This window comes from Nyctereutes procyonoides, unplaced genomic scaffold, assembly GCF_905146905.1.
Source record: "Nyctereutes procyonoides isolate TBG_1078 unplaced genomic scaffold, NYPRO_anot_genome, whole genome shotgun sequence".
Classification (NCBI taxonomy): domain Eukaryota; kingdom Metazoa; phylum Chordata; class Mammalia; order Carnivora; family Canidae; genus Nyctereutes; species Nyctereutes procyonoides.
This window is the reverse complement of record NW_026575047.1, coordinates 17,757,874-17,779,495: the sequence shown is the minus strand read 5'-3', so window position 1 is coordinate 17,779,495 and position 21,622 is coordinate 17,757,874. Positions and strand designations below refer to the sequence as shown.

Here is a 21,622-nt window from a genome sequence, read left to right as displayed (position 1 = left end):
TGTCACTGGACCAGACCACATATTCTGGTATTTAAGAGAGCTTGGGTTTTGTGATTTAAAAACAAAGAGTCGTGCAAATCAGAGCCAGTGTTTCTGCCTCCACTCATAACCCACTCTTATGCTGGGTGGGCAGGCTGGCTTCTGCGAGGACAGGAGGTCCCTCCCCCTCAATGTCAGTACCTTTTTATTTTTACTGACTTCAGACATGATTTGTGCTCGCCTTATTTTTTTTTAAGTCCTTCTAAAAATGCAAAAGGTATAAAGAGGGTGAAAAACCACTCATAACTACAGTGAACATAGAATTCACCACCCGAAGCACGAAGCAGGAAGCTCTTGAAAGCAAGGGGAGGAAGGTATTAATTATTGCACCGGGCAGAGCTGTAAACCAGGGCTATGCTGGGTAAAGCAGATGTTGCAAATGTGTTGTGCGCGGCTTCCTACCTATGTGCCCACAGAAACAGACAACTCTGTGTTAGAACATGCACCACTTTTTTTTTCATTTAACTACTTGTCTCGGACATCTTTTACATCAGTAATTATAACTACTGTGTCATTTTCAAGGACCATGGCACACGATGGTCACACTGTTGGGGTTTTGGGGTTCTGTTTTGGTTTCCGACTCTACAATGCCATAAGAAGCATCCTTCCTACTGCAGCACGTTTTTGGCCGATTAATTTTTAGACTAAGTTCCCAGGTGTGGCATTGCCGGATCAAAGGTAAGGAATGTCTGCATCTGGCCCGTCTTGCCAACTGCCCAGGCGGCCTCTCGGCAATCTCATTCCTGAAGAGTATGCTCCAGTTCATATACTTCTACCTCGCTCTCTTTAGTGAAATCATTCAAACCCTAACTAAGCTTTGAGTTATGTAAAGCTCTGCATAATTATTCTTTGTTGTCCCAAGTTGGTACCCTAATCCTGCTGTTCTGATCTAGTTTTAACTTGGGAGGCTTATAAATGCCTTTTTTCTATCACTTAGGGGAGTCCTCAGATCATTAGGAGGAAGGGCCTCATCACCCATACAGGGACTGTCTTCTCTTTCAAAGGCTCCATAGTAACTTGGCCTCTACCATAAAGGCCAAGGGGGTGGTTCTGATTTAGTTTTGTTTTTCATATTCTGGGCTGCAAGATGGACTGTCGGCATTTGCTTGGAGTCATTACATCTTACGTATCGAAAGCAGCTGAATCATTGACAGAGCTCTCTGTGCAGTTAGAAATAGAGTCCCTGCCACAGGCAGTGATGTGGTCATGTCCGTGGCTACAGAGGGAATTCCAGGTTGGCTCACCTCGGCATGCAAACTATACAATCACCTATGTCATACTTCACTGCGCAGGTTTCAGGTGCCCACCACGTTTCCATCAGTCCCCCCCACCTTGTAAAATGCATAATGAAAAACCAATGCATCCAGGTGCCAGGCTTCTAAGAAGCTCACGCTTCTGGAATAGCTGTCATAGACCCTTGCCACTTCCCTTTTGTAGAAGCAAAGCCACCTAAAGACCATCATTTAGTCAGCAGTGAAGAGGAAAGAACAGACTTATTCCTTTCTCTGCTTTCTCCTGTTTCCAGATAGCAATCTGGGACCATGTGGTGCAGTGGTTAAGCCTCCAGCAACTGCACAAAGAATGTGAGAACAGGAAGAGCTGTGAGACCCTCAGTATGGTTTGTGCCTCTCATTCTAGCAGCTGGGAGGCCCGAGCCCAGAAAGGGGAGGATGTCGGCGAAGGTCACACCGGCAGTCACTGGCCAATCTGGAACCTGACCCTTCAACACCTGCAACACTTCTGGTCTCTGGTGCTGCCGAGGCAGGTTCAACCACAGGTAGTGCCGTGTGGTGGTGAGAACTCTAGCAGAAGGGTGTGTGGGGAGCTCTCGGGTCCTGAGCCCGTTACCCCTGAGTAGTATTTCCTTGTCCATGGAAAGGGGAAACTCATAACTTAGCAACAACTTATTATTATTACTAAAACTGATGCTATGAAATTCAGATAAAGGTTAAATAGTGCCCACAGTAGATGACAGAAAACTGCTCTGCTGTACCGTCTTAGAGATGAATAACACTGTGCAACTTCTTCCACTGAGCTGCTAAATAAAGTCAGAAGAAAACTAACAAACTTCATACATGTTTGCAAAGCTTTGTCTAAATTCTTGGTTATAAAAAATAAATAAATAAATTAATTAATTAATTCTTGGTTATTCATGAATACATTGACCAGAACTCAGTAACCACTAGAGTTAGACTCCGAAAGCCTCCAATTTTGCAAGGAGATGCTAATAAACATTTATTTAAAAGAAATAGTTGTTTTACTTAAACACTAACAATCACAGGGACAACTGGGTGGCTCAGCAGTTGAGTGTCTGCCTTTGGCTCAGGGCATGATCCTGGAGTTCTGGGATCGAGTCCTGCATCAGGCTCCCTACATGGAGCCTGCTTCTCCCTCTGCCTGTGTCTCTGCCTCTTTCTATCTCTCATGAATAAATAAATAAAATCTAAACAAAACAAAACAAAACAAAACACTAACAATCAACCAAAGTTAGAATGTAAAATAGAGCTATTCAAACTAGCTGTGAAGAACCAGTTGTTTTGTTTTCTTTTAAAATGTTTCAAATAGGGGTGTCTGGGTGGCTCAGTTGGTTAAGTGTCTGCTTTTGGCTCAGGTCATGACCCTGGGGTCCTGGGATCAAGCCCTGCGGCAGGCTTCATGCTCAGGAGGGAGCCTGCTTTTCCCTCTGCCCTTCCTCCTGTTTGTTTTCTCTCTCCTCTTGCTCTCAAATAAATGAATAAAAATCTTTAAAAATATAGAGAGAGTGCTCCAATCCACTGCTGATACTTTTTTACAAAATATACTAAAAGTGAATTCATATAAAAATGAAACAGGAAAAGACTGACAAAATATAAGTCCACTTTTTTTTTTTTAAAGGATCATCCTTATCAAATCGCTGAAAGTTTCTAAATGCTTAGTCTCAAGTTCTATACTTAGGCCAGCAGCAGTGTGGACTGGCACACAGTCAGCAAACACTGCCCACCCACCCGGGCCTTCCAGGACTGCAGGCACGTGCAGTGTGCTTCCAGGTACCAGCTTATTTACTGCTCACAGCCATCACTGTCATCACCCACATCTTACCTATGGGGAAAGTCGGGCTCAGAGAGGTGAAGCCGCTTGCCTAAGATCACAAAGTAAATCACTTACGGCTGGGGTCTAAACCTGGGACTACCTGTCTGAGGTCTTCACGCAAAACCCCGTGTTGTCTCCTGACAGTGCTCGGAGGGGAGCCGTACGATTCGTTTTCACCTTACCATTTAACTCAGAGTGTGTCACCATTACCCAGTTTATAGGCAACTAAGCGCCGTTTTCCTATCTGCTTCCTGTTATCTGGGCTTCTGGACATTTTAATTAATTAAGAGGGAGGGGATCCCTGGGTGGCTCAGCGGTTTAGCGCCTGCCTTTGGCCCAGGGTGCGATCCTGGAGTCCCAGGATCGAGTCCCACGTCGGGCTCCTGGCATGGAGCCTGCTTCTCCCTCCTCCTGTGTCTCTGCCCCTCTCTCTCTCAGGAATGAATGAATGAATGAATGAATGAATGAATGAATAAATAAATAAATCTTTTTTTAAAAAAATAATTAAGAGGGATCCTGAAAGGTGACGACACTCACATCAAGTAAGAAATCTGTGACGGGATGAGCACTGGGTGTTATTCTGTATGTTGGTAAATTGAACACCAATAAAAAATAAATTTATTATTAAAATAAATAAAAAAAGTAAGAAATCTGGAAATGGATCAGGGACAGACATGGTAATGAGGAGAGAAATGGCCACCAAGTTGGACTTTAACATCTTTTTATCCCATACTTTTCCCCAATCACCAATGGGAGGTAACGATGGCTGGATGGACTCCCCATTAAAGCTCACCTTGCCCAACAGCTGAATGCATTTTTTCCATGTCAAACTTAATTTTTGATCTTCCTGGAGTGCTAAGCATCTTCTCCCACACTGTGGTTACTTCTTTAAGACAAGGAGTGATTTCTTCATAATCAAGCTTTAAGCGCTTGTTCAGCAGATCATTTTCAGAGGCTGGAAGAGATCATTTCGGAACACGTTAGAAAGGACACCATGGCTGCCTCCTTACCATCACCGCTGAGATGTGGAGCCGTTAGAGCCAGCTCGCCAGGTCCACATTAAAGTCACTGCTCCTGCCCCACCCCATCTTCCTTACCTGGGGAAAAAGCTAAACACACCTAGGAGGTATCCCAGATTTCTCTTGCTCCTTCACCCCCAATGAGTTCTGTTGGCGCTACTAGTAAAATATATCCCATACCTATCCAGTTCTAGCAATCTCCACAGCTATCCTATTAAACTACATCTCAAGGACAGGAGCTATGTGTTAAAATTCCTGGTGCCTGGCATGGTCAGAGACAACACAATTTATTTATCTGAACCAGGAGCAATTCTCCAAGGACAGTTCCCCCTTGTTTAGAGCCAAACCTCCTTAGGTAGCTTCTGCTTTAGTCATGTTTCTGCTTCCTGCAGCTCAACAGAATAAATCTGCCCTTTTCTTAGGATATTGCCCCAAATATATGAAGGTAGTTATTATTCCCCACCAACCTCATTCAGTTTTAACTGCATTCAGAATTGTACCTAAATTACCAAAATGGGGTGGGAGAAGGGGAGGGGAATCAATCAAGGAAAAGTTTAACTTCACAATTCTCAGGATTAAATGGGACTTCACTCCCATCTAAAACCACTATATCCTATTTCGACCTAGGAGTAATGTCACCAACCCCCAAACCCATTCCACTTCACGTCTCAGATCTTGACTATGAGTTTATTAGGACAGCAGGTGATGAATAGCTAAGTATAAGCCAATACACCTAGGCCTCTGCAGAACTGATCAACTATCATATTTATGATAATAATAAACAAATACCATGTCCTAAGTACTTTATATTTAGCAAACTTTCCTCCTAATGACTCTCTGAGGCAGGGTTCTGGATGAGAAAACCCGAGGCGCAGAGGCCGGGTAGCTCCTCCAAGGTCACTGAGCAGGAGGTGGAGGGGCGCAGGGCCCTGGTCCTTTTCCAGTGCACTGCAGAGCTGGCTGTTATTAATTATATAGTTTTTCTGGGACCAGGCATGTATCTATCAGGGGCCTTAAATGTCCAACAGAATCCAGTGGAGCTTTCTAGGCCTGGGGTTTTTCAAGTGAAAGATTTTCAATACCAATATGATCTCTTTAACAGATACAGGGTTTTTTCATATCTTTTTCTTCTCATTTCAGTTTTGGTAAATCACACTTTTCAAGAGGTTTGTCCAGTTCATCTAAGCTGTTAAGTTTCCTGGCACAAAGCCATCCTTAGTCCGAGAGACACAGATCAGTCAATGCAAACATCTCAAGAGTCCTCTCCTGACCCCCTGAAAATACCTGCACGCTCCCCATGCCCGCCCTCACTTTATTCAGGAGGAGAGGAGGCTGAGCAGGCTCAGAGTTTGCCCAGGGCCACAGAAGCAGGAAGCGCTGGAGGCAGGATCTGAAACGTCGCCCCCCCAACACCACCAGTTTTACCACTACACTTCGCACCCCAGTGCTTATTATTTTTAAAATGGGAATTACAGCTACCTCATTGAATGGCTCTGGTTATGCTGAGCATCTACAAAAAGTCTACTCCTCAGCACTCACAAATTATCAAAAATATAAAGTCAAGTAAGGAAAAGTATGAAACACTGCTTTACAAAGTGCTGCTAACACGAAATAAAAGATTTCCTTTTTCCATGTTAGAAACTGAGCAAAGGCTAATAACTCAGTTCATCTGCTTAGTGCTCCCGACCGTAAGCCCTTATTCATCTGACGCGTGGATTATGTACTTAACGGACCCAATTTACCACCTTCAAGTACAAATGCGTCAAAAGATGGTGCTGCACACGGCTGCAGGGACCCCTTGTCCAGCGTCTCATTTCATGGACCCAGAAACTAAAGTTCAGAGCGAGTACAGGGCTTGCCCAACGTTATTTGCCAGCTGGTGGGTTGTCAAGGGACTCTGGCCCTTGTGATTTCTCATCTGTCATCTTTATTCTTTTCCTTCTTGCTTTGAATAACACATTTTTTTAAGGTCCCACTAAACAATCCTTGTTGCAAGTCGGGTTCAGGACTAGCTTTGCTGGGGACAGTGACTTCACGTAGCACTAGGCTCTTGGTGCCAGCGGACATTTCCCTGGCACTGAGATCTGCTGTGAGCCTGTGTGGCTGCATGAAGGAGCCCAGGAAGCAACATGAGGAACCTGCTCTGAAGTCAACAGAGCGGTAACATCCAGCCAGAAGATTCCACTGAAAAGGCTTAATCTGTGTATTTCACTGTTGGCCCAAGCACCATCCTGCTGTTTGAGGATCTGAACACTGCTGCCTAAAATTCAGAGCCTCCAAAATGCCTTATCAAGCCAGACAGTTGGTGCATGCTTGTAACAAATATCAAGGCTCCCAGCCAAGGCCTTCAGATATACGACCAAACTGTTTAAAATATTAAATGAAGGTCTACAAACCCATGATTGTGCATTTCTGGGCTTAGGGCAACCAGGACCACATGAGATCAAATGTAACTTTGCAAAAGAATCATCTAAAATATGTATTACCATTTACCACGGACGTATGAGCTAACTTGGACCTTGGACCAACAATGTTCAGGTCTGATTTATGCCCATTACACTGGGGGGGCTGCAGCTGCCCATCCCCAATCCCACACCACTAGCGACTGCCTTCGCAGATAAAATGTTTGTCCAACTCCCACCATCTCTTAAAAACTCAGTCAGGAAAGGCTGAGAGGCTGGAAACATCAATGATGAAATGACCTCCAAACTTGTAGAGATTTTAGAAAAACCACACTCATTCTTTATTTTTTTATTGTATCTGCTTAACCAGGAAAAAAGAACCTTTAAAAAATATCTTTCATTACAATTCAATTAAAATTCAAAATTCAATGTGTTGTAACATTATGCAGATACTTTAATTTAAAGCATGAAATTCTGAATTTTACGAGTCAGTTCAACAAGCGATAATGTGCTAACCCCAAACCATGGCTGTACTGAACGGCATCCTGTCCTGCATTAGGCTGCCTGCATCTTCGTTTATAACGGGGGAAAATGGCCCTGCACCGGGGCACGGTGGAGACTGCTGGCTTGGGAGACAGGCAATGTGTTTTAGTCCCAGCACCACAGAAAATTAGCTGTTTAACTCCGGGGAAAACAAGTCAGCTTCCAACTGCCTACTGTGGAGTGAGGTGGATTTAGATGATGTGGTTTGGTTCTTTCTCAGATGCCATGGTTCTGGAATAGTAACAGATATACTTAATCCACATGTTCAAAAGCCAGGACATAGACTTAAGCATAGAAGATCCTCCTCATACATGTTCTAATTTCTTTCCCAAACAGCAAGTAATCCAGCTTTAACATCTGATCAACTTCAACCACTTCCAGCTACACTTTAACTTTTCCTTAAAAAAGCCACTAAAAGTGGCACCTGGGTAGTGCAGTCAGTTAAGAGTTCGACTCTTGGTCTCAGCTCAGTTCATGATCTCTGGGTCGTTAAGTCAAATCCCACATCATGTTCCCCACTCAGGGGAAGTCTACTTCTTCACCTCCCTCTGGCTCTCCCCACTACTTGTGCTCTTTCTCTCAAATAAAATAAAACCTTAAAAAAATTGTTTTAATCTTTAAAAAAAATAGAAAGCAACCAAAAAAAAAATGCCATAGAATGACTCTCTCGAGTACACAGTATACTCCTGCTTGGTTCTTGTCAAATCTGACTTCGGTGTTTATTTATTTAAAGATTTATTTATTTATCTGAGAGACAGCAAGCAAGTGTAAGTAAGCAAGGGAGGGAGAGGGAGAGAGAGTTCCAAGCAGACTCCGTGCCAATAGTGGAGCTGGACACGGGGCTTGAGCCCAAACCCCGAGATCAACTACCTGAGCCAAAACCAAAAGTCAGATGCTCAACTGACCCAGTCACCCAGGTACCCCTTGCTTCTGGATTTAATGAGAAAGTTCTGCCCCCATCCCACCCCAACAAAGCTTACTAAATGTTTTCTAGGCAATTCGTGGTCAGGCTCTTTTGATGATTAAGCTTCTCAGCAACAAAGGTACTGCATGCACTGAAACCATGCTTCCTAAACTCTATTAAGGAAATTTATTATGCTTTCACCACAAAGGTAAACATGCTGAACTTTACAGAGCTAAGAAGAGAAATGAATTCAGATAGCAAGAATGAAAGACCACACAAGACTGACCACTGCCAGGTGGAATGAGGAAACAGTGAGAAAGTGGGGGCAAGGGCCAGTGAACTGAACGTGACACCTGGCAAAGTGTTCCAGGTAACCTTACGAAGCTCTTCCCTGTTCATCCTGGTTTGCCTAGTCATCATATACGCAGCTTGACAGGGGCTGTGCTTCTGCGGCAGACTGATCTTGTCTCATCAACTGCAGTCAAGATTCCTCCCAACATCCCAAGAAGCCAGCGTCATTCCCATTTTACAGCTACGCTCCGATTTTCCATGGCTGTCATTTCGAAGAAGGTTAGTCAGGATAAGTATTAGGATTTATGATCTACATGATGAAGATAACTGCCTCTGTGCTTTTCAACAAAAATCCCAACCAACAGACACACAAATGTGAGTGCTGCAGTCCAGAGCGGTCATTCAGCTGATGGCACACTCAATGATGCCGTCACAGTCAGAGCTCTTGTAGACATCTGCTTTTATTTATTTTTTTAAAGATTTATTTAGACATCTGCTTTTGGAATTGCCTTCAAGAACACACAAGAAAATGGTAGAAAAACAGAGTTGGAGAAAACAGCCATCACTGCGGTAAAGTCCCCCCACTGTGGCACCCCTTCCACAGCCACTTCAGGGGATGAGCCGTTGCCCAGCCTCAGTACCAGGTACGGAGGAGAGCCCACTGTATCCATAAGTAGCCCATTCCAACCACTAAACCACTTTCATATCAAAAGGTCTTATTGGGCAGCCCAGGTGGATCAGTGGTTTAGTGCCACCTTCAGCCCAGGGCGTGATCCTGGAGTCCTGGGATCAAGTCCCACGTCAGGCTCCCTGCATGAAGCCTGCTTCTCCCTCTGCCTGTGTCTCTGCCTCTCTCTCTCTCTCTATGGTCTCTCCTATATAAATAAATAAAATCTTTTAAAAAAGTCTTATTACTTTGTATCTGACTTCATGTTTTTGGTCAAAGATGATATACTTTTTTGGACTATGAACCTTATTCATCAGATTTGGTGTCTTAATACCCTTCACCTCTATACAGATATTAAGATAAAAGGTGGAAGATCCACAGTTGAGAAGTAAGTTCAGTGAAATGTAGCCTAATTGCAAAACTGCTTTGGGCCATGGTGGCACAAATACCCTTCACCTCTATACAGATATTAAGATAAAAGGTGGAAGATCCACAGTTGAGAAGTAAGTTCAGTGAAATGTAGCCTAATTGCAAAACTGCTTTGGGCCATGGTGGCACGACTCTGCACAGCCTCCCTCTGAACAAGCACGTTCAGACTTCCTGATCAGAATGGCCATTATTTTATATCCAGCCAGCTCTCTATACTCCATGTTCTTTCCATTATACCGCCCACTTAGCTTCTTAGCTACTATGAAAAAAATATTTTTTTTTTTGGTTAAAGCAACAGTACAGAAACAGGAAATGAACAAAATCTAAACTTTCAAAGTTCATGTCTTATTTTCATACTGACATAACCCCCGGCAAGAATGTGGCTGGTCTGAACCTCAGTTTCTTCTTCAGGGTAACACCTACCTTCTGTCAGGAGCATTAAATGAATCTATAGGAGTCTAAACTCCTTTCCTAAACGAGTCTGTAGGAGTCGAAACTCCTTTCCTATAGGAAAGGTTGGTAATGGTTCAGGTAAAACTCAGCTAACACTAAAGCTTAATCCTCTTCAGGGACACCTGGGTGGCTCAGTGGTTGAGCATCTGCCATTGGCTCACGGTGTGATTCCGGAATTGGGGATCAAGTCCCGCATCAGGCTCCTTGCAGGGAGCCTGCTTCTCTGTCTAGGTCTCTGCCTCTCTCTCTCATGCATAAATAAATAAAATCTTAAAAAAAAAAAAAAAAAAGGCTTAATCCTCTTCAGATTACCTGCAACCCACTAAAAATGCACATACAGGTTACAAACTTAAATGACTTGTGTAGGATTAGCTCATACCTCACCAGCCAAGCACAGACCGTGGCTGACGGCAAAGTAGGGGGGGAAAAGAGAGAAAACACAAAACAAAAAACACTCTTCTGAGGGTTGAAGCTTACATCTGAAGGTTGCCTCTTTGAAGTTCTAGACAGTATGCTAAAATGACCATACAGGAGTAATTTCATATGGTTGGTGAGATTATCATTAACTTGACTTTGAGAAAGTAAACATAAATATATATATAGAGGGGGGGGGAGGAGGGAGAAGCTTGCTTTTTTTTTTTTTCTTTTTAAAGACAGCATACTTGTGGTCTGATGTGATTCGCTTCAGAGCCAAGAAAAATGATCAGGCCTGTTCATTCTAAGAGAATGGCAAACCAACCTTGCAGCTTCTGATTTTCCTTCTCCATTCTGAGGAGTAGAATCTGTTGCAGAATAGCCTTTTGCCATAACTCTCGAAGCTCGTGAGATGTCCTTTTCTTTTCTTCTGGGACAGGGCCAGAGGGTCCATCCTCACAAACTGGTTCTAAAGGAGATCGTGGCGGATGCTCCCCCAGTTCCGAATAATCTGGGGATGGAAACGGACATTTCAGAACAGTCATTTTTTTTCAGTACAAATTAATTTTTTTTAAAAAAGATCTTATTTATTTATTCACAAGAAACACAGAGACAGACAGAGACACAGGCAGAGGGAGAACCAGGCTCCATGAAGGGAGCTCGATGTGGGACTCAATCCCAGGACCCCAGAATCATGCCCTGAGCCAAAGACAGATGCTCAACCACTGAGCCATCCAGGCATCCCTTTCAGTACAAATTTAAAAATAGTGTCAAATCAGAAAATTTCTGTCCATTCAGATACTATGAAATGATATCACCAGATTTAAAATTCAAGTTTTAATATGCATTGAAATCAATTGAGCCACAACCATCAAATTATACATCAAATAGCAAGCAAAAGCTGTAAGAGCTGAGGAAATGCTCAAAGATATCTACTTTTAAAGGTGCAATATTTCTATTTTCTTCTGAGTTGATGATTGTATTATTGGTAATGGCAAACATTCAGAGTGCTCACTCTGTACCAGCTTGTTCTGAGGGCTCTATAGACACTAGTTTATTTAAAATTCAACCACTCTAAGATGTAGCTACTATTAGTAGATGTAGCTACTAAAACTATTCAGTTTTAAAGAAAAGCAAACCTAAGTACATTTGACACCTGCCCAATGTTACACAGCTAGGAAGGGTAGGGGCCCATGAAGGCTGGCTTCCACGTGCATTCTTAACCACTAAGCTATAAGACTAGGTATTCTGGAAGAAGATTAAAGCATATTTAATAGCCAATAATAACAGTGACCATTAAAGGGTCCTCTACCAAGTGCTGGGCACCATGCCAGGTGTTTTCTATAGACAGACTCATTTAATCCTGATGACAATGCCAGAAGACAGGGATTAGCCTGAAGAGAAAACAAAGGCTCAGAGAAGCAGAGTAAGTTGCCCAGGGTCAGACAGTGAACAAGCAGGTGTGTTGGGATCCCAACGAATGTCTCTCTGGCTGGAAGTCCATGCTTTCTGCTAGATATCCCTGTAATTCAAATGTTTCCTATGTCATCAATTTTCAGATTCCTGTTTATTAGTTGAAATCACTTTACATTTTATGAATTTGTACCCTTCTCAACTGCAGACCCCACGTTGCTAGTACACAGTGCTGTTCTCACAAATACCTCACAGACATGCAGAAAGAACATCCCACCTGCTTACTCTGAAACTAGCTACGAACAGCAGAAGTTCCTATATGAGTGGGCCTCACTTAAGGCAATGTATTCTTGGGAACTTCTCTCTAAACTGAACCTAAATAAAAATCACAGTCCTAACACGCTCTGTGAAAAGCCCTTCACAGACAACCTGAATCATACAACCATCCAGAACACAACATACAATCTCTTCCAGTGTACAGTTCCAACAAAATTCCACGTTATAATTAATTTCCAGAACGGAACAGTTTCAGCGTTGACTCCTTATTATCTAAAGGTGGGTTTGATTTCCTGCTACAAAATCTATGAAATCAAACACAAGGTACCAAACGTTTCATTTCCTAAAGTGACTTGTCCATTTTAACTCCTATTAAAAGTTACTGGATTAAAAAAAATTATGATGAAAATTAAGAATGCTTTGTTGTCTCTGTATTTAAATGCTTATCACATTTCTATCTATGTCAATTTATTATGATCCTATTAAATGAATGAAAAAATTGAAATTCTTCCTTTTGGAGGATACTCGTGTGTAATGGTCGGTATAAAAGCAGGAATCACAGTTGACTGTACTGGATGATGTCAATCTTAAAATTATTATGAGAAGCAGGACCATTCGGTAAGTCAAGTCAGCCTCTGGAGCCAGGCTGCCTGGGTTTTAATCAAGACTCTGCATTTTTTGGTTTTGTGATTCGACAAGTTGCTTAGCCCTTTAATGCCTCAGTTTCTCATCTGTCAAGCAGGAATAACAGCACCTCCCTCACAGAAGTGTTACAAGGTGGCTCAGTAAGTTAAGCGTCCACTCTCAATCTCAGCTCAAGTCACGATCCCATGGTAGAGAGGGTGGGCCCCACTTGGTAGAGAGAGTGGGCTCTGCGCTCAGCAGAGTCTGTTTGTCCCTTTCCCTCCCCCTGCTTGTATGCCTTCTAAAATAAATCTTTTTTTTTTAATAAGTGTTACATGGATTAATACTCATCATACAAAGTACCTGAAACAGAGTCGAACACACAGTAAATATACAGCGAACATTAGCTCTTATTGTTATTACATAGTCTTTAACAGCACACACACAAAAAAATACTGGAAAGAAACACACCAAAATTTAGCCTCTCAGGGACACCTGGGTGGCTCAGCAGTTTAGTGCCTGCCTTCAGCCCAGGGCCTGATCCTGGAGTCCTGGAATCAAGTCCCACGTCGGGCTCCCTGCATGAAGCCTGCTTCTCCCTCTGCCTTGTCTCTGCCTCTCTCTGTGTGTGTGTGTGTCTCTCATGAATAAATAAAATCTTAAAAAAAAAATTTAGCCTCTCAATTGTAAGCTCTGAGGCAAGACAGGCCACCTTGTTAGTGAGGGTTTACCTGGCACCCAGCACAGCCCCAGTCACCCAGCAGGTGCTTGGCAGATACTGCTGAAGAGAGAGACAGATGGGTGCCTGGTTTGGGCGTGCCTGCTGTTCTCTGTATTTTCAAAATTCGTGACAATAAAAACGTCATTTTTATAATCAACTGAGGAAAAGTAATGCAAATCTGTTCCAATTTAAATCAAAGACTGCAAGATGTTCTGCAAAACACTCAGAAGACAAACCAATCTCCCCAAACTTGTGTACTTAGCATTAGTTGGTCCTGAATACGCTATAGCTAAAGTTGATCCTTCTTTCAGAAGGCACGTTGGTCAGTATTCTTATTCAATCTTACTCTGCAGTCTGAAGTCTTCCATCTGAGCTCTTCCCTTTTCTCTTTTACCATCCCGGCTGCTGAAACTCTGCTGGACACTGCGGTGGTGATTCAAGTTCTGCTTCATCTCACGCTGAGGGATTTACATCCCCACTGGCTGGCAAGGGTCTTGTTTCCCAAAAGCGATCGAGGGGAGACCGCCTCACCTTGGGCAGGTGCGCGCAGGAGACAGCCAGGGACCCACCCCGGTGACAGGGCACAAGGTGCAGTCTGGACATTCTTCCTCACCCTAAAGCCCTGCTCATCAGTCAAGGGCTCATGTCACCTCACCTCCTGTCTCCAACCTCATCCCTCCTCTTCACCACTGCCCTCTCTTCTCTGGCGTGTCTTGAAAATTCCCTCTATGTTACTTTCAAATCCTGCAACGTAATGAACAGAGCAAGGGTAACCCAGGCTGGGCTGATGGAACGCATCTGGGAGTTGAGGCTGCTTCGTCCCCAGATCCATTACTCTCTGCCACTTGGGTTTCTGACAAAAAACAGAGTCTGAGGATGCTCCAGTGTTTGCTATTTTCTTATTCAGAAGAATTAGATCAGCAAGGAGTACAGGCTTTGTTGGTGATGATGACGTGTTGCCTCCCTAACGTTCTCTACTTATGCCTACTTTTTATTATTTTTTTTAATTTTTTTTAAAGATTTATTTAGTCATGAAAGAGACACACATACACAGAGAGAGAGGCACAGGCAGAGGGAGAAGCAGGCTCCATGCAGGGAGCCCGACACGGGACTCGATTCCGGGTCTCCAGGATCACACCCTGGGCCGAAGGCAGCGCTAAACCGCTGAGCCACTGGGGCTGCCCCTACTTTTTATTATTGATTGCAGCTCAGTTTGTTAAGCATTTACTGTGAGGCCTTGACACAAATCAGCTTGTCTGATGCTCATGACCACCCCCATGAAACAGGTGACACTGTCATCCTCATTTTATAGCCAAAACAACTAAGGTGCACTGAGGTTTTGTAACCTGATCAAGGTCAGAGCTAGGAAGAGTCTGGGCCACCACACGAAGTACAAAATGCTTACCCAGTGCTTCTCTAACTCCTAGATGTGCAAGCATCACGTGGGGATCTTGCTAAAATCCAGATTTTGATTCAGTAGGTCTTTGCGGAGCCTGAGCAGCTGCATTTCTAGCAAGCTCTCTGGGGTTGCGGCCGCTGCTGGTCCTCAGGGCACATTCTGGGGCTCTACACTGCAGCTCTACTCTTCATTCCCTCGTGCAACCCTCTGTACTCAGCAAGTCACCTCTTCATTCCCCTTCACTGCTGCCACGAGAATACCGTGCAGGCGCTCTTTTCGGCTACCTGAGTCGAGGCGTTCACACATGGCCAGAGCTTGTCCCGACCTTGGCCAGGGTGCCAAGGCCAAGTGCGGAACACAAAGAAGGATCACGAGTACTAGTGTTAACTTCACCTCTGAATTCACGAAATAAAAGCTAATCTGCTGTAAAGGTCACCGAATAAACCTAACAGTTGACAGCAGGGTTTTCTCAACTTCTCAGCACTACTGACATTTTAGGCTGGGTAATTCTTTGTCGTGGGGGACAGTTCTGTGCATTTGAGAGTATTTAGGGTTCCCTAGGCACCACCTGCCAGAGGACAGTACCCACTCCAGTAGTGACCACCAAAAATGCCTTGATGTTGCTAACTGCCCCCTGAGGAGGAGGGAGAGGACAAAAATCACCCCAGCGAGAACCCCACTTAGAATTTTAAAAATCCATTACTTATTCTTCTCCCAAACTCTGGTAGGGGGGAAAAATACATCCCCTTCACCCAAATTCATGTTATGTGATAACAATTATCATTGTTACAGTTTATAATGAACAACTTTTAAATACATTATCCTTTGTTCATATTAAGAGTAGCCTAGTTGCAAAATTACTTAGTAATCTATGAAAGGGGGACAAATATTGGTTTGTTCTAAATGTGGCCTGGCTAAATAAATCCAAGTGGGCTGTTTCCTTGTCAGTGCTAAAAGATCCAGATTTGTCCCAGGGCACAGCTTTCTACTAGTCCTCTTTCACGGGGACACGCACACTTGTGCTTGGGGTACAGTCTGGTGAGACGTGAACTCAACATGCAGGGGGTCGAGTGGAGGGACAGGGTCTGGGTGAGGATAATATGAAGATGTTGGTCAGCTGTCAGCTGAGAACCTTATTCTAAATAACAAATATGTGCGTTAACTTGGGTAATTCCTAAGCCATTCGCACCGGTATTTATATAGAATCCCTTATATGTGCCTGGGATGTGAGGTGCTACGTGGTCTAAGAGAGGCTCCTTAGATGTTTCTAACATTCTTCAGAGTAACCCTGAAGATCCGGCTTCCTTCCCCAACCTATGCTCTTGCTGAGAGGCTGCTGCACAGAGGCTGATGGGGTACGAGTATGGTATGGCTCCTCCACCCCTAGGCCAGCTTGGTGGTCCCTCTTTGGAAACCTCTGGAAACACATATACCTTTGGGGTTCCAGTCCCCCGGTACAAAGTGTGGGAAGTGATACTCACCTCTGACCACCCCAAAGGTGGAGCCCCCAGGCACTTACAGACAACATACTTATAAAGTCTGCAGGGCCACAAAACCCAGCAGCCGCAATAGCACGTTAGCCTAGGATTAGACTTTACTATTCTCACGTGTCCTTTAATGACAGGACGTAGCATGCTTAAATTACAGAGCCTTTCAGAAACCATAGGTTTCTATGGGTTCTGGGAATTTTAAAGCCAGCCACAATTCAGGAGTCCTGAGAGACAACTGCCTCCACTGAAATCCTTGCTGTGACATTCTCAACGGGGTCGTAATCTGATCTGTGTTGGGGTGTCAATATTTTAGCTGCCAAACTGTTCTCCTGAAACGCTGCTGCTACATTCTTCTCTCTCTCTCTGCCACAGATGTGTGGGGAAGAGCATGACTTTGCATCATTGGTATGAACACAGTTGGTTCTGGGACAGGGCAGGAGAAAAAGGAGCACGCACACAGCCCCCCAGCTGTCCAGCTTCTGCCCGTCGAGTATGGAACACAGGACCCCTGGCTGGTACTTTCACAAACTTGTATCAGGTTGGAACTGCAGTTTCTCCACCTTTTATAGACATGGCATTAAGTCACATGTTAAGTGCCTTGTAAGAAAGGGGAGCTCCAGGGAAAAAACATCAAGGCATAGGCCCTTATTCTCCCGACGTTCTGGCTTTCAAAGCATTTTACAACTCTCTCCATTCCAAGAATCCTGATGTCTCACGTCAAAAGAAGAAGAAATGTTTAAGATTCCAGTTATTCTGAAACCTCTGTTTTAACAACACCAATAGATTTTGGAAATGAGAATTAAAACTGAACAATAAGCCTCTGGAGAAAAGTCAACAACAGGGATTAGCGTCTGCAGCATCTGTTGTTACCAACAGCTGAAGAAAATTTCTTTAAAAAAAAAAAAGAGTAAAATAGCCGTGTGGATTTCAGGAAGGAACAGGCAGTCCTCTGTGAATGCTGTCAAACTATTTACAGAGCATGAACGACTTTACCTCTCCTACGACAGGACGGGGCTGCCGAGAGCGCAGAGACATCTGTGTTCCCGGCTCTGCCCTGTGCCCGGGGAAGAGCAGAGACACGTGGAACAGTCGCCAAAAGGATTCATTTACCCAGGGCTGCTCTATATCCAACTGGGACTTCTCTGGATGTTTTATGGAAAATAGTAATAATTATAATAAAGAACCTTGTTATTTTCTACAGTTGCATTATAGAATGGTCCAGCCACAGGAAAATGGGATTTATTTTAAATACTTTATTTATTTATTCATGGACCACTCTGGAATTTAAATAAAAAACTTAAAAAATTTTTAAAATGCATTTAAAAAAAGAGAGTAAAACAGTTGTTACCAAGGGATGAGGATAGAGGGACAAGATTTTTTTTTTTTAAGATTTTATGTACTTATTCATGAGAGACAAAGAGAGAGAGAGAGAGAGAGAGAGAGAGAGAGAGAGAGAGAAGGAAGCAGGCTCCATGCAGGGAGCCTGATGCGGGACTCAATACCAGGACCCCAGAATCATGACCGAATCCAAAGGCAGATGCTCAGCCACTGAGCCACCCAGGTGCCCCAGGAAAATGGGATTTAAAAAAAACATTTGGTAAAAAGAAGTCTCTGCCACATGCCTGCTAGAAATCCAGATATGAGTAGGACATAATCCCTCAAATTTCGACAGGGTGATTGGGAGAAGTACTCGGCCACTGGAAAATACAAAGAACGTGTTCTAGAAATTCAAAGAAAAATGAAATCTCTCCTGTCTATCAGGTCAAGAGCATGAGCTGTGGGGGGGGTCACACATCCAGGGTCAAATCCCAGCTCCACCACTAACCTACTCAACCGCAAACATGTGGTTTGACGCTTTACAACTGTTCCCTCGTCTGCAAAACCTGCGTAAGAGTATCTATACTGTGTGGAGTTGTGTGTGTGTGTGTGTGTGGTTAAATAGGTAAATGTGTGGAAAATACAAGCCTGGCACATAGCAAGTGTTCAATAAAATGGCAACCGCCATTCTTATCACCATCATCAGGACCAGTTTTTGGAAGCGGCGAGCTTTCCTAAAGGACAAGGAAAAGTCACACAGATGGAAATGATGGGAGGCATTTCAAGTAAACGGGGCGGCATAAACCAGGTGCCCAGGCGACTCTCAATGCCTCCTCCAATGACCCATTTCGGCTAATGAGCAGAGGCGTGTGTGTGTGTGAAAATGAGACAGGAGTGGTTGAGCCCAGATAACAGAAAGCATTGAACGGTTAACTTATGTATTAATGAGTAAGGAATTGGGGATCCCTGGGTGGCGCAGCGGTTTGGCGCCTGCCTTTGGCCCAGGGCGCGATCCTGGAGACCCAGGATCGAATCCCACGTCGGGCTCCCGGTGCATGGAGCCTGCTTCTCCCTCTGCCTGTGTCTCTGCCTCTCTCTCTCTGTGTGACTATCATAAATAAAATAAAAATTAAAAAAAAATTTAAAAAAAAATGAGTAAGGAATTGGGAATCACGAAAGATGTGAGGTTTTTACAGCCTTTAGGAAGATGTATTGCACTTGCGCATTCCTCAGCACTGGGAAGATACCACGGCTGTCGGGGAACGCACAGCTTGGCGGGTCAAACGCCGGGCTGGTATAAAACCATGTGAACCAGTGCTGGGCGGGGGGAGCTATGAAGACAGGCTATCGAGCCTAACTCTGGAGTGGGGTGCAAGGGGAGGGCACGGTAAGGGCTGGGGAGCTGGGCACACACATTTTATTAAGCTATGCAGAGACTAGAAAGAGGGGACGCCTGGGTGGCTCAGCGGTTGAGCATCTGCCTTCAGCTCAGGGTGTGATCCCGGGGTCCTGGAATCGAGTCCCGCATCGGGCTCCCTGCGGGGAGGCTGCTTGCTTCTCCCTCTGCCTGTGTCTCTGCCTCTCTCTGTGTGTCTCTCATGAATAAAATCTTAAAGAAAAAAAAAACTAGAAAGAGAAGCAAGGTTCTTGGTTCTTCATGTCTCTGTCCCTACACCCTTCTAAATTAACTATTTGTGGGAAGTCTCCAAGACTCTATGAAGAGGACTTGGGGTCAAGGAAGCCAAAAGCCCTGAATCCACCTGCTCCGGGGTTATGAGGTCAGCTCCGAAGAACTGCAGGGCAGGCGCCGTGGTGGTGGAAGCGTGGGGCAGACGGCCAGGCAGAGGGCCCAGGACTGAAGGAAAGGTGGGCAGGGGGCGCTCCTGGCACTCCGGTCAGCCCGCACCCCCACCTGCACTGCTGAGAGCAGAGGCCCCCGGAGCTTGGTTCCCCCCCAGCGGTGGGGAGGTAGGTGGTGCCTAGGAAACCTAAAGCCTGCATAAAAGCTTGAGAAGAGCCAGGAAAATGCTGTAGATGAATTTTTATATTTAATGCACGAGATAAAATTATCCTTTGAAATAAATTGCATTTGTTTTGGCATCTGCAAGGGGAACAATACTGTACTTTTCAAGAGGGCTGAAGGTCAGGGCTCTTGTTTCTTGATTAAAGTCAATAAAACTATTACAGATGAGCATATATTTGGTCTGTTGGACTATAAAACCCTGAGCCCTGTCACAGTTTGCTCTCCTATTGCCACGTCCAGAACACTGGATCTCAAACTGTGGTTCTGGCGATGTCCTGGGACACATCAGGGTGGACAAGCACCACTGGCAGCACAAGAGACCCCTGGGTGGTGCCAGCAGCATGTGCAAGGAGGCACCGGGACGCCCACCAGCAGCCACTGCGTGCCCATTGCCCCCCGCACCCCAGTGCTCTCTCTCTCCTCGTCTGGACAGTGGGGGACACGGTCAGCACTCACAGGAACACCATGGAAGACCGACCTCCAGGAGGGCCAGTCCCACTCTGATCCCTTCGTGGGGGTAAGGGAGGGACAGTGCTGGACGCAATGGTCAAGGGCCAAGTCCCAAAGCACAACCTCAGGACAACCGCCAGAGATGGAAGGTCACTCCGCATGAAATACAGGAATTAAAACACCACGATGGGGATCCCTGTGTGGCTCAGTGGTTTGGCGCCTGCCTTTGGCCTGGGGCATGATCCTGGAGTCCTGGGATCGAGTCCTGCGTAGGGCTCCCTGCATGGTGCCTGCTTCTCCCTCTGCCTGTGTCTCTGCCTCTCTCTCTCTCTCTCTCTCTCTCTCTCTCTCTCTCTCGGTGTCTCTCATGAATAAATAAATAAATTTTTTTTAAAAAAATTAAAAAAATATAACACCGTGATGACTTTGGGAATTTCAGGTGGTTCCACGTGACCCTGGGCAAGGGTGTAACGCTGGGGTGGGGGGAGCACACGCAGATGGTAAGAAATGGGTCAGGTTGAGCAGTGAAGGGCCTCCTGCGCTGGTAAGCAAGACCGTCATCCGGACACAAGCTCTAGGGAAGTGAAAAAATGACAAGCCATGGGGTTCTGCTTCAGAGCTGGTGAGTATTTAACGTGGGGAGTGACCCTGTTACTCATACTTAGGCCTCTGATCTCATCCACATGGAGATTTTAAAAGATGTCAGCCCATCCTACACTCACCATTTACAGTTAGCTCTCCCTGACATGTCTGTCAAGAGGACCCGTCAGGGGACAGCCGCTGCTCAAGCTCACCCTGCCTGGACCCCACAGTGGGTATGGAGGACAGTCTCCCTGACCCGCTTCCTCACAGCAGCACACGGGGGCAGCACCCACAGAACTGGGGCCATGAGCCCTGCCTGTGGGAGAGCAGTTCTCACAGTGTAGTCTCCAGACCAGCAGCATCGGATCATCTGGTTGGTTGGTAGAAACGTCAGTCGTGGCCTCACCTTAGACCCACTGGTTCACAGACTCTGGGGTGGGACGCAGTGACCTGGATTTTATTTTATTTATTTATTTATTTTAAGATTTTAATTTATTTATTCAGGAGAGACACAGAGAGAGAGGCAGAGACACAGGCAGAGGGAGAAGCAGGCTCCCTGTGGGGAGCCCAAAGTGGGACTCAATCCCAGGACCCTGGGATCATGCCCTGAGCGGAAAGGGATCATGCCCTGACGCTCAACCACTGAGCCACCCAGGTGTTCCATGACCCGGCTTTTAACAGCTGGAATTCTATGCACCATGAAGTTCAAGAATCCCTGGCCTCTGGAATTCGGCATTTTTTTCAGCCACTTACTTAAGGTCACAGATTTATCTTAATTGGTGGTTTCACCTTATATGACACTAGGAAATGGAGTTACCTTTTAAATAAATTATTTCAAATTAATTAAGGACTCCATCCATAACAGATAACCTGACATTAAGTAAAAATCTAAAATAGAACATATCTTGATTGTCAAACACCAGCCAAATCTCCTTTTCATCTTTGTCAAAGGCAATTGTTTGAAATAAAATTAATACCATTCTCTCAAGAAATGCATTCAGAAAGTCATCCCTCCCTTCTGACCCAGATCAACTACCCACACTATTACCATGATAATAAATTTCCTTCCAAAAAACTTCCAGATATGAACATAGTCA

General features: G+C 44.8%; 1 protein-coding gene across 5 annotated transcripts in view; it reads right to left on the bottom strand.

Moving 5' to 3' along the window:
- Positions 1–21,622, bottom strand: part of TBC1D1 (TBC1 domain family member 1) — a 237,772-nt gene that overhangs the window by 39,008 nt on the left and 177,142 nt on the right. For all 5 annotated transcript variants that reach the window (XM_055326533.1, XM_055326534.1, XM_055326535.1 and 2 more), the window contains 2 exons: positions 10,556–10,741; positions 3,902–4,063 (listed from right to left, as the gene is read on the bottom strand). In XM_055326533.1, coding sequence (XP_055182508.1) covers positions 3,902–4,063; positions 10,556–10,741 — 348 coding nt within the window. The remainder of the gene's footprint in view (positions 1–3,901; positions 4,064–10,555; positions 10,742–21,622) is intronic.